Genomic DNA, 13,804 nt, shown 5'->3' with positions numbered 1-13,804 from the left:
TTGCTCATTTCGAATTTATTGATGACAGGAACCGCATTATACATCTTCCATTGACTTCTTAAAGGTCAGAACAGGTCATTGGCCTAAGATGACCCGGGTCACCATTTTGTTTTAGGAACATACTGCCTAGTGTAATCTTTGTCGCTTATTCAAGTGTAAAGCTTAGAGCAGTCTTGTATGATTTTGGTCACCATAACCTTAAAAAGGTCAAACAAGGTCACTGACCTTAAAAGGGCTTGCAACCTTTTGCTTAGAAACAGTTGCCTAGATTCTGGGGGCACTTTAGAAACCAAACTGAAATTTGACCTTGTTTGACCTTATTTGACCTGAAGGTCATTACCTAGGAAGCTCAAACTTTGATCTAAATGAGCTCACGTACAGGTCAAGACACCCTGTAGATTTGGTGTCTCCAGCTTTCTTAGTTCCCCAAGATCTCAGGGGGGGGGGGCAAATTGGCCCCCCTCACCACCACCCGAGCGAAGGGTATCTAGCCGGCCACCCGGGCGCGTGTTAAGCCGCCGCAAAACACCCCCCTCCCTGCCTTGCTATGCCTCCGTTCCTCCCCATTAGCGCCCCGTCCTCTTCCCTCCGTCCATGCGTATATCAGTGCACCTCCCATAAGCTCACACGATCACATGAGTGCTTTGATCAATAGACTATGATCTTGTGTGATGATTTAAATAAAACTTTGTCTATCTTCATGTCCATCTCTTTATTTCCCAGAATATATATATGTATATATATATATATATATATATCATCTAATTTCATTTTCAATGTCATCGTCCACCAAATACAACTTAAAATACTCCCGTATAAATATCTTAAAATACTAAAATATTCACTCCCGTTTTTTGCTAACTCAAATCATATCCGATCTAATATCGGAAATCAAACATATTGCATTGCAGCTGTGTCTTTTCATCTGATTTCAGCGCAATTTCACACCTATAAGTATACTCGCATGTTCGCACGAGGCCCCATAGTTCATAGCCATTTTGCCCGTTTATGGCTATGGTCTTTAAATGGAGCTGTTTATCTTTACAACGAAAGTTGAGCGGCGATAGCAGACATATAGCCGGAGAAATATAAATAAAAATATAGCAGGAGAATAAAAAGATGATGCGGTTTGGTAGCCTCGAGGAATAGTGGCGGGGTGCTCGGTTGCGCTCTCAATAGCAGGTGGTATGGCGTCATTTCTGCTGACGACAAAGCTGCGCCATGCGAATTGATGGAGGGACCAATCGTGTCCCTGGCTGCTGCACTGAGTCACGTGAAAGTGGATAGGGGCGCAGCCAGGATTCCCTCCAGGGAAGGCTTTGAGCTCGGTGATAAAGCATCATGCCGAATTTTGTGAAAATATGAGATTTAGGGCCTGAGGAAATTTATGGAACCGTAAGAATAGTTTCCATAAGAACAAAATGTAATGCGCCGCTTTATTGTGCCCTTCATGGCGACGATTCTCCGATGCTAAAGATGCGTTGGTTTCTCGACACACGCGACAATGACCTGTAGTAAACAATAAGAAACCGAACACAAAAACGCAACACCACATAAGAACATCTCGAACAATGCCAATAGTTAGCCAAATTTGACCACATTTACTGAGTATTCCGACTATGCATTGCACCTGTCAACAAGCCAGCCTTAGTACCGGCAAGTCGTTCTTCCTCGACGCAACCGCAAGGCTTATGGCAAGTTTTACGAAACACGTGGTCACTTTCTTTGACCGTCACTCCCTGCAAGTGATGCCGGTATATTTCTCCCGGTTCCACAATAGGCATTATGCGCTGCAGCATGGATTCAGAGGCATTTTGATATATGTCTCGCACACTTTGTTGAAGATGGTGTCGAAATACTCGTCGTGACACTGATCCCCCGCCACCAACTCTTCCTCGCAGCGCCAGCGGTCCTCGTTGGGTGTCGTGCTGTTGGCCTGTAGGTCGCACTCTTCGATGTGATGCAGCTTCATGATCATGTGCGAGGTCCACACCTCCACGGGCGTCGACATTCTGAAACAGAGCCGCCATTGTCAACCGGGGTGTCAGTCGACGCACCGACGCGCCGCTGTCAACTGGGCTGTCAGTCGACGCACCGACGCGCCGCTGTCCACCGGTATGTCTGTCGACGCACCGACGCGCCGCTGTATCGACACATGGGTACGAAGCGTGGTCGGGAGAGTTTTCCACGGTCGGAACAGCCCTCCGCGGCGGGAACTGAGCCAAGATACGCCGATCATGAGCTCCGCAAGCTCCTAAGTACTTCACCAGCTGGGTCCCCTAATCGCTGTGTCCCCTAATGGGACAATGCATGTGAAGGGATTGACAGGGCATGAGGGGCGGAGCGACGGCCATCGGTCTACGGAAACCAGAGCTAGAAAGCAATAGGCCAAAACAATAGGTACATGTGTGGTCACACTTACATAGATGCCTAGATGACAATGCGTTGTTCTGATCAAAACAATCAGTGATTGCTTTTTAGTGATGTGTTCTGCCTAAAATTTGACTTTGAAATAATGAATGCTGACCCTACCAGAAACGTCACAATCTTTGAAACAATATATCAAATATGCTACTAAAATGTGTAATCACGTATGAGAGAGGGAAAACAACTGCTCTTTTCGAGACATTTATAGCCAAGCGTGAAGACAGCACGAGTGCCAATGAAGGCTTCAAGGTTTCGACATCCTAGCGTCATCCGCCTTCTTGCCATTTCATAAAACTGTGATGAGTGAATTGTGCTTCAGCAGAGTGTGCATTACGCACGTCTGTTCCATAACGAGTGTGTTGCACTCCTGCTGAAAGGTGTCATTCTTACGTTTGTTCCATGATTAGCTTGTTGTTCTGCTGAAAAGTGAGATTCTTACGTCTGTTCCATGATGAGCGTGTTGCACTCCTGCTGAAAGGTGTGATGCTTACGTCTGTTCCATGATGAGCGTGTTGTTCTCCTACTGAAAGGTGTGATTCTTACGTCTGTTCCACGATGAGCGTGTTGCACTCCTACTGAAAGGTGTGATTCTTACGTCTGTTCCATGATGAGCGCGTTGTACTCTTGCAGCAGGTCGTTTCGCACCATAGAGTTGTCCGGTATGAGTTCGTCCGTCACAGGCTCGTGAATCTTCACGACCACCTCCATTTTGTGAATTGAGACCAGGTCGATGAGCATCGGCAGCAGTCGCTTATATTGCCTCTGGAACCGTCTGTCCGGCAAAAGACGTCAGCGCGCTCAGGTGACTAGTCAACGAAGAGCCGACTTACACAAAGAGCTGACTGTAAAGCAGTCCCCGCTCCGTTTTTTTTTTGGGGGGGGGGTGGGGAATCTCGCCTCCAGACCCCGTCACGTGGCCAACTAAAACGCCGCGCAGCTGTGATCGGTTCATTCACGGCTCAATCAACTTAATCACCAATGGAGTATTAGCATGCAGTGTTCGTTACCTTTAATTATCAAGTCATTCGCTGTTTGTATCGTGTGGACGGGTTCTAATGAACTTTTGATCTCTCTTTTTCCTCCCTATCTTCTTCTCTTTCTTATAAAATATCGTCAGAAACTGTTTGAATTGAATGTGTATCTCTCGGATGGCAGTGACAAATAACGCTGAAACGAGTATAAGCTGATGTGCGTTTGAAAACGTGTTTCGACGACGGGAAACCTCTTTAAATCGTAGATGGCCTGCGGTAAATGTTAGCGGTTCCTTCTTTCTTGTTTTAGAATGCGTAAGTTATGGCATGCGTTTAATCACCTTTATTCCTAACAAAAATGTCTCCAGTTATGATGGAGAGCTCCCGTAGACTAAAATTGCACGCATGCTGCAGCGGGATGGGTCCTGATTCGCCTGGCCTACAGGGTTTTACAGTGATTCGGCCAATGCTGTATCGCAATAGGTCGGGCATGCTCGCATGGCATACAAACGGCTCTCATGCATGGGTAAGTCTACTAGGTCCATGCTTTCGCTTTGCTGCTCAACTGTACTATGGTAAAATTGACATGAAAATGAACCGTATCAACAATGTCAGGGTTACCTTAGCACAGTGTTGTCTATGCTCAGTGTGATCTACACGTGACGACCAGTTGGTGGACACTTGCTGGCACGCAGGGCCGCACGTACACAGTAATCCTGGGGACACGTGCGCTCTTCCACCCCCTACCAAATTTGTGGTATGTTCCAATACGTATGTCATCCAATGTTGACGGTTGAAAATTGCAGACAGACACGTAAAAATAAGAAAGATCGAGAAACAGAACGCCAGGAATCAAGAAGAATACACTCGGCTACCCAACAATCTTGCTTTTTAGTGTTGACTCCCACCCCATTGTGAAATCTTGCACACACACACCTGGTGCCAATGGCCGGCGTCAGCGGTCGCCGCCGCTGCGGCCTGCCCAGCTCCCTCACCTGACTCCTGTGAAGCTGTCCAGCAGCGTGGAGTTGAGCAGCTCACCGACGCCGCCTGAGAAGATGAGGATGTCGCCCTCGCAGCCCTCAGTCTCGCACTCCGTCATCAGGTGGTCGACGTAGCCCAAGGTGTCCGGGCCCAGCACGTCCACGTACCTGTAATCCTGAAACCGACCCAAGGTCACTCGCCCACAGCCCACAGCCCAGCAGGTGCCTAGCTGATGCTTTGGCTCTGGCCCTCTGAGAGGGGACCCAGCAATCATGCCCTCTGCGCTTTCAGTGAACAAAATCATTACTTAGACTTGCAGTTTAGCAAAGCAGCTATATCGTTGGTTATCGTCTTTGGTAAAGTAGCTAAATCTACCGCAGTTGACAAGCGAACTGGCTAACAATAACGACCAGTGAGAAGGCGTTTGGTGCGTCACAGGAGACTTGGCGACCGAGACAAGTGGTGTCATCAAGTACACGATACCTAAACCTGACTGCATGGAGCCAGTCAGGACCAATAGCGAGCCTTTGGATCCCATGCAAGCAAATCTAAAAGTATTTTTTCGAATCGAATCGAAAAATCGAGTCGGCTGTCCGGTGTGTCCGCGGGTCCGGTGTGGTGGCGGCTCCCCGCGTGGAAGGCGCCTGCACACCGCTACCAGAGCCTGGAGCGCGTCGGCGCCGTTGGCCAGCGCCCGCTGCCGTCGGCGCGCCTCACCAGTCTCAGTCCGGGCCTGACGTGCACCGCCTCGCACGACTCGCCGCCGTCTTCGGGCCGCACTTGGCTATACTCGAGCGAGCCGTTCCCGTCCAGCGGCTTCGGCCCGACGGCCGGCCTGGTGAGACGGCACGTCTGCCGCTCGACGGTGGTCCACAGCCGCTGGCGCATGTAGTCCACCAGGAAGGCCTCGCGCACGTGCCCGGCCACGTGCAGCCGTAGATCGCGGCCGCGCTCCGACCGCCGCTCGGCGAGACACTCGGTCACCAGGCTGGAACGCGGCCGCCGGGGCAGGTGTCAGGCACCGCTCGGCCCACGGGGGAGGGGGGTCAGCCCTCGGCCAAGGGCGTCTGGTGGTCTTCTGTGGCCGTGTGCTGGGGCTGCTTTGAGGGTTAAAGGCACAGGCGCTCACAGGTGTGGATGTTCTCGTAACATCGTTCCGGGTGTTGGAGATGTTGAAAAATGGCGTATTGATGAGCGGAGGTTTCATTAGGACGTCATAATTTTGTTGGGTGGTGGCCGGAGCTAGGGGAACATAATTATATTCAGCAGTGAGTGCAGGAAAACGCTAGCTTTTTGTTAGTGTCCTGCTTTACTTTGGAGAAACAAAATCTAGCTTGAAAATGGTTAGACTCAGCAAACGGAGCTGATCAGTTAACTTGTACGTACGAATCAGAACTCACGGCCAGGTGAAAAGCAGGTCGTTAACAGACCAGCACACTGATAGGCTCCCAATCAATAAGCTCTGTTGATGTTCAAGTTCGCAGCACGAACACATAAAAGTGTTGAAAACAGCATGCGATAAAGATCGTATCACGAGAAACTGAATTTCTTTTTTTTTAATCCGAGTGCTACGTTCCCTGATCGTCCCGCATCCGGGCCTGTGCTTGCAAACGCACCAAGCAGGAGTTGATGGTTACCAGTACGAACTCCGCAACCCAAAACATGGACCGAAACGAGGCCAGCAGGCCGTCACCCACCCTTCCAGCATGGGCTGGTAGCCGCAGCGAAACGCTGGCGACGTGAAGTTGGTCTGCCAGCTGAACTTGGGGCAGCCGATGCGCCAGACGCAGCTGCACGCTTCATTTCCTTCGGTCGCCTGGGAGCCGCGCAGCCAGACCTGTACCCGCCTGACATCTGCCGGGCGAATTGGAATTGATGCCCCAGACCTTCATGTTAAAGGTCAAAGGTTAAAAGGCCCTGCGGCGCTACCGAAAAGCGTTGAAAAATGGGTATGCGCCGCTACCGGCATACCGTCATCTGGAATTCAAGAAAATGTGTGCTTCATGGTCGTCAGGTTTTAACGAGTTTTAACGACATAAAGGTCACGAAGAGTCTACAGCTCCCACGCCCACTACCGCAGAGGACGATGAAGTTCTTCGTCGGAAGCGAGACTCAAAAACCCAGGAGTTTCCACGCAAGGCGGGGGACGAAAGCTCTTGTTTTGCAAACCTTTCGTACACCAAAGGGTTGTGTACCCGCGCATGATAATAATTTGGCCTTGAAGTTGAAATTTGGTGGATCCACTGTTTGCTCAGGCTAGAAAGAAGGTTGCCACAATGAGAAAGAAGATGCAAGCAGTAGGAACTGAGCTTCCATCGAAGTCAGTGCTCTGCTCGCCGACTATAAATAAGACCATCACCAACACAATTCGGCGACCGGTGCCACAGCTTCAGAGGACTGTCCGTGCACCACGTGACCGGACTCACGTGCCAAAGGCCAGACTCACGTGACCGGCGGAATGGTGACGTCAGCACGCCGGTGGCGATGAGCACGCCCAGCAGGAGGCAGGCGGCGAGCACCACCGCGATGGCCGCGCGCACTGTAGGCCTGTTGGGCGCCATGGCGTGGTCGGGCGGCACTGGGGGGCGTCAGAGGGTTAGCGATCGGTGTGACGTGTGATGGCGCGCGCACTGGCGGCCTGCTGAGCACCATGGCGTGGTTGGGCGGCACTGCCGGGCGTCAGAGGGTTAGCGATCGGTGTGACGTGTGATGACGCGCGCACTGTAGGCCTGCTGAGCACCATGGCGTGGTCGGGCGGCACTGCCGGGCGTCAGCGGTCGGTGTGACGTGTGATGGCGCGTGGCAGGCTCAGGTTCAGAGTACAAGACGTGGACATGTAGTGCACTCCGAGGGCGTGGTGGGCGTTAGAGGACCAGACGTCGGTGTGGTGTCTGACGACGCTGGCGGGGAGAAAGAATAAGCGCCGGCAGAAAATGGAACGCGGGTCAATGCAACCACCTGGGACAAGGTTTGTGTGTGCTAGTTTATTGAAATAGATGGGTTTGGGTTTTATTTTTCAATTATCATGAACTGATACGCGGTCTCGACTGTAAAAAATAAAAAAATAAAGCGTCTGATCGCACCAGAACCTACCTTACGGAATTGCCTTCCTATACATAAGTGCAGCAGCCATGGGTGTAGCATTGAGCGGACATACGACGTTTTCCATTCAAAATGTAATTTTCAGACCAGTTTGTCCCCTTCACATTCATGTGACCACTCTAACCATGATCCGTCTCCCCCAGTCTCAGGTACGTGATTACACCCATGGGTGCAGCCAAGGGACGTAGCCCCCATCCCCTAACAAACACATTTGCTCTCTTAGCACCATAGGTTTCCTGACTTTCCTTGCTGACAGACAAGCATCTTTCTTTTCGACAGAAAAGTTACAAAAACAGCGTGTCATGTCCTCACTGCGCTCTCCACTCCTCAAGAGAACCCTACCCACGCCCCTGTTTTACCATCATTGTATAATGATTATTTTGACCTTCACAGCGATCCCACCGGATCATTGTACTTGGGAGCAAACTGCTTATTGCGGGACCAAGCTGCCACCTCATCAGCTAGCCGGCGGCAAGCCTCTTCCTGTGCCAAACTGAGCCACGTCCTCTCCGTCGGACGACTGAGACTGCTGACTAGTCTTGAACATTTAAGGCCCGGCTATCCCAGATACTTCCCACGCCTGTTGACAACGTGCTTCAACTGCATCGCCAGGTTCCAGTTCCTCATAGACGTAGGAGGCCCCAGTTCCGCCCATTGAGGTGGCAGCCCGTGACGTCTCAGGTAAGTCGTCATTACCCCCGTCATCAGACACGTAAGACGTCGTCATTAGCGTCTGTCGAGAACGTCTGTAATCTAAATGCGGCCAGGAATAAGCGTCGGTCGATTCAGCCCATATATCGATATGGTGCGCAGCAGTGGCGCCTCATTCCTTTGTAATGTTATTGGATAGTTTTGCGATTGAAAATACCGCCATCCAGCACCTCTTCCAGGTAAAGTCGAGAGCGTTCCGCTTTCATGGCATACGAGACCCTGAACCATACGTCGACTGTTCTTAGGCGTTGCTAAGTAAACAGCCATAGCTGACTTGTAAACAAGCGTACTTACTTCGTCTCTTAACAAGGTAAGGAATGGGTTTTGACCGTGACGTCACAGGTGAGTCAGATAGAGTGGTCAGATAGGTCGAGTAATATATAATATAATAGAATATTGAAATGAAAATAGATATAATATGAAAACAAAAATATATGTAATATATAACACAAAAATAAAAACAAATAACATAATACAATAGTAGAGTCAGATAAGTTGGATGGGCTTACTCGAAGTGGGAATGAACTTCCCTTTGTCATTGGGGAACGGGCCCCAGGTAGCTTCCACTTCGCTGCACGTCGCCTGACTCGAACACTGATGATACGACGGCCCGGACGGCCCAACTGATCGCACCTGAGCGCAGGCCCCTGTCGCCCCTTCAGCGGCCAAAGCGCCCCTTATTTCACCACCACTCATTCCACTGGCACCAATTCCTGGCCATTTAGACAGCTCCAACGTACCTCATGACACGGCCCTCGAAGCAACGTTACAGACAGACAATGACCTTCGGGACCACGAAGCGTAGCGGTCCAATCGCCAGAGCCCTGCTCTTCATAAGCCGATGAAGCCCATTCCCTACTTCGTGGTAAGGAATGGGCTTAGTAACGATCTGTTTGAAAGGAGGGAGATTCAGAGGCTACCCCTTCCCTCTCTGCTTGTCTTGCATCCGCCACTGACACTTACGGCTCATGTGCAATACGATGTGCAGGTGCTGGGACACCCATTAACGTGTGCAGTGTGCCATTTAAATGCTTTCAGTACGCGATAATGGGCGTCATGTGGCCCCATTATAGCATTGCCGAAGTGCGTCACGCCCTGGAGATCAGTTTGGATGGAAAAATGACAAGATCGACCTTTAATATGTTTAAATATCATGAGATGGATTACTACCGAAAAAAATTAAGAAAAATCCCCCGCACGCAAACGGGCTAATGTGGCACTTACGGTCGAGATGCCACGTGGTCAATAATCTAAGCTCTGCTTTTGCTTCTGCGACGTCAGCGCCAGATTGTGAACTCGACACACATAGTAATCAACCGACTCACCGTTTTCCTTCCGTTCACCAGCTTTCGTACGTGGTGTTCGCGGTTTGTGCAGCACTGCTATCTTCGCGCCCGACCTTCGCTCCACACTAACAGCACTTGTCTACCAGGAAGCCTGTGAGAGCCTCGGGCCGCGTCCAGCGGGTGAACGACCGCGGTCCGTATCATACACGCTGGACGCCCAAAAATCTACAATCCCGATCAGGCATGCCACGGACGTGGCTGTTGTTAACAAAAAGCATGGTTGGAGCAGGAAGTAGTCAAGCAACACGACAGATGCGTGACGACTGGCCTTGTCTGCCTATTGGCGTGAACACAACACAGTCGTTGCGTGGCTCTGGTAATACAGAGCGGCACTGCAGTGCCAGCTGTTTCAGGTTCGGAACGGTTTTTGTCTGGGACAGATGCCCTTTATGCACACGATCGTTCTCAACGTATTTTCAACGTGCGTGTGATCATTCGCTCATGCGCTCTGCGTGGCTGGCTCAGCCTGCCTCTGAACTGATCCTCCCCGAATGTCTTTTTTATGATCAGGGAACCGGCGAACGGTCCGGTGTTTTGGTCGCCAACGGTTGGCCACCCATGCCCGGTCATCTTTGACGCGCCGAGTCGGCGGTGCCCGAGCGCGGCGACATGCGCGGCGTGGCTCTAGGCTGATGGTGACATGCCCGCTTGTGTTTCAGAACCACAACCAAAATGTGTATTGCAGTCTCATATTCGGAACCAGTATCTGTGTTGTATCGCCCCTAATGTTAGCAAAGTTTTCAGTTGCGAAGTCAGAGCTTGTGAATAGGTCAGCAACGCAGCGTTTCTGAATACGTAGGGAGCGAGCCGTGCTCCTCAGCAATAATGGCGTTATCATGATGAAAAATACCTAATTCAGTTGCCACAAAAAGTTTCTTAAGGAAGTCGAAGTAACGAAACTAATACCGCCATTCATGTGACTCATCTTTACTCCGGCAATGTAAAACCAGATGGGTCGCATAGCCTTGCCTTTATTAGGTTAGCTCGATATAAGGTCATTACATTATATGAGGTCATGATACAAGGGTGAATACACGGAGAACACAAGGACAATGCCCTCCCAAGATTATTGCAAGGTTAAATAAGCGCGTGGAAAATTATTTTCAGCAAAATATCACGATAGAAAGGTCGTGTTGAGCGAGTGTTGTATGGTCGCATGCAGATTTATATGAAAAACATCGCAGGAAAATGATCCAATAAGATGAAGACCGTTAGGGAAAGGTTTGTGTTAAGCTGTTTTTCAGCTACTCCAGCTTTTGTGAGCCAGAAATATCTTGCCGCTTTGCAACTTGGCGGTTTTTCAATGTTGAGGTTGAGTATGAGGTCGTCAGTCAAATTCAAGCATCCAAGGCTAGAATAGCTGAACAAAAAACAGTCGTACAGGATTTGTGACTGTTATCTCACCAATCCAGTATCCGGCCGCAACCTTAGGTCTGCTTCCAGATGTCTGAATCTCTGTGTAAAAAGCTCGCTGTTTAAGATTCACGCATCACCAAAATCTTAGCAGCGGTTGCGGCCATGGTGAACAGGCACCTCCAAGCAAAAGCACCGGAGAAACTTGCAACGGGCGGGGGCTACTTTTCTGAGGAAGTCTCAGCCCCACTGACAGTACCCATGTACTGCGAATGGACTAACAAACCCCACAAACCCTGCGTATACAGCACCTAGCGTATCAATGAGCTATTGGCGTTAGTTTGCACTGACAAACTAAGTTAACAGTTGTTTCACCTGCACGCCGTACATGTTCACTTGGCTTTCCCTTAGCTTTGTTATTAAATTACGACTTATGGGCTCTTCATGCCGCTGCCCATGATGGTGTCTGTGAGATTTCAACCCAACGTGGTTTTCATGACCACAGGATTCCCGCATTACATCCAGTACCGTTGCGGTGATGCACTGCACCAGAACCTGATGAAGTGAAGGGATTGGCTAAAGCCGCATGAATTCCACCCTTTGAATGTGTTGAATGACTTGATTGACCGAATTGACTGACTTGAATGAAATTGAATGACTCCGAGGGAGAGGTGTCACGTAAAAGCTCACTGAGCCCAGCTGCACTTCCCGCCGGTACACGCTTGGACGGGTGACCGCCGTCATGGTAGCCGTGTGTCGTGGCGAACTTTGGGAATGGGAGGCGGAAGTAATGCCCACCCAAGACTTCATTAGTCATGGTAAGACCCCATAACTCTTTTTCTGCACTGTTCACATCGCGGTTTTCGCCAAATAGGCACGCTTGTAAAACGATGTTGTGAATCAGGATTTACTCTTTCGGTCAATGGGCTCACCTTGGCGGCAGTTTTGGCTTGCTTCACGATTAGGTATTAAAGCTGGTTCCGTCCCAACACCCTTCAAAACGGCGTATGGAATGCCGTTGTTGCCAGTTCAGTTCCAAAGTGGTATTGATAAGATAGTGACCGCTTGTGGCAGAATATTTGCTGCCGAAGCGGCATCATCGGCTTTTGCCGGAATAAGTTTTGTCGAGCAGCGGCCGTTTTTTTTCCTGGAAAAGACACAGCACATGATCAGGCAAGAAATTCTCCCAGCGCCTCGCACTCGACGCACTTCAAAATTGTGCGAAGGAAATGAGGAAAACAGGCAAAGACGTCGTGTTATGTTCGTGATGTATAGGCTTCTCTCTTTTTATGCAAGCTCCCTGCTACCCCTTCCCGCTGTTACCAGTGCCACGCAGCTGATTTCGAAATCACACCCCTGCGTTTTCTGCACATCAGGTTAATTTTTTAGATGGGCATCTCCCTTCCTTAATCATGAGAGAGTACGCCAGAGACACATCGCCGGCCGGGAGGGTCGCATGGCGAGTGCACCTCCCCTCCCCCTTTCCCCAGCTACACGGGAGGGGATAGGCATCCGTGCCCCGCGCCCGTACGCTGAGGAGGGGTCAAGGGCCGCGTTTGGAGCGCCAGCCGCCAATGGTCCGGGAAGAATGGGGACAGCAGCCTGTAGACTGATGCGTGCATGTCGCCGTCGGTGCCGCCGTTGTCGGTGCCAACGCCACCGTCAGGTGGACGCCGTCACTTCTCCTCAGCGCTCCCCGCTCTGGACTCCCATGGGAGACTCTCCTGGAAGCTGCTGGAAGACTTTTCCGGAATGTCTCTTTAAGCTGGGTCGGCTCGTCCCGTTTTCTCGCAGTCCAATAGTTTTGCCGCCGAGCCTCCTCCGTCCAGTGTGTTGTCGGACCGGCCTGCCCTCCTTCCAGGGCTCTGCCCCCAACGTGCCGCTGGGTCAGACCTCGGGCAAGGCGTCGCCGGTGACGGTGCAAGACCCGCCCGCTCTCTTCCTGCTTCGCCTCGGGCGGCCCCTGCGCGTCCCCTCTCGCCCAGTTCTCACGTGGCGTGACGCTTCTGATGCCAGCTGGGACGTCGGCGAGGCCGGCGTGCGGGGTTCTCGGGCGGAGCACCAAACATCTCAAAAACATCTCTATCTCTCGGCCTATCGGCTGTGTTTCGGTCATGTTTGGTGAGGCGGGGGAGCTCCAGACCATGGCCGCCTTGGTCGCAGTCCCACGCTCCGCCGGGCAGCCTCACCGCTCATGGACGGGTGGTGCGCAAAACGAAAAGTACGAAAATGTATGCCTTCAGCTACAACCATACAGTGTGGGTAAACAGATGTAGATTGCATATACATGCCTTGCAATCACAAACACTTGAATGATAGATATATTCAGTCAAATAGTTTGCTCGAAATTAGTTTGTGCAAACATACTTTGGTAGCGTTAGATACTGTCAAAGCATACGAGTTAGTCAGCCGAGCAGGATCATTAACATAACTGAATTATTACTTCAAGCGATGGTTTTTGTTTGTGCAGCCCCCAACTTTTTCTATCTAAGGATACAGTTTCGCAAGATAATTGGTCCCTTAATCATGCAAAATCATTCGACCTTCCACCAAAATACGCCCATAACTGCGCCTCTCCACGGATTTGGCGCACTCTCAAAGTTGGGGAGTGGAGTTACCCTTGCGAGATCATGCGCACCGCAAAATCAGAAACTCCATTGGGAGACTTTCTCGGCTAACGAAAACGGGAAGGACGCTGTAGTCAAGTCCATGGAAATCAACCATCCATTCGACAAGTCTGCGAATATGGCGGACCGGGAGTCGATGAGAGAGCTTTTACGACGACTCCCAGATACTTCGATATGAGCACCACAATCAACTGGCATATCGCGCATAGACGCTTTTCGAAAGTATCTTTCGACAATTTGGCTAGCATGGGGGCAAAGCATGAGTATGGGCTCACTCGCATCC

At 50.7% G+C, this 13,804-nt stretch overlaps 1 protein-coding gene across 1 annotated transcript; it reads right to left on the bottom strand.

Moving 5' to 3' along the window:
• Positions 1-1,422: 1,422 nt before the first annotated feature.
• LOC119091894 (uncharacterized) lies at positions 1,423-9,622 on the bottom strand. The gene is made up of 7 exons (XM_037214804.1): positions 9,521-9,622; positions 6,829-6,960; positions 6,080-6,236; positions 5,100-5,370; positions 4,394-4,557; positions 3,023-3,199; positions 1,423-2,012 (listed from the first exon to the last, which is right to left on the bottom strand). The coding sequence occupies exons 2-7, from the start codon at positions 6,941-6,943 to the stop codon at positions 1,784-1,786; spliced, it is 1,113 nt and encodes a 370-aa protein (XP_037070699.1). The 5' UTR covers positions 6,944-6,960; positions 9,521-9,622; the 3' UTR covers positions 1,423-1,783.
• Positions 9,623-13,804: the final 4,182 nt, after the last annotated feature.

The sequence above is a fragment of the Pollicipes pollicipes genome, unplaced genomic scaffold (assembly GCF_011947565.3).
Source record: "Pollicipes pollicipes isolate AB1234 unplaced genomic scaffold, Ppol_2.1 Scaffold_3447;HRSCAF=4054_pilon_pilon_pilon, whole genome shotgun sequence".
NCBI classification, from domain to species: domain Eukaryota; kingdom Metazoa; phylum Arthropoda; class Thecostraca; order Pollicipedomorpha; family Pollicipedidae; genus Pollicipes; species Pollicipes pollicipes.
This window is presented reverse-complemented; position numbering and strand designations above follow the sequence as displayed.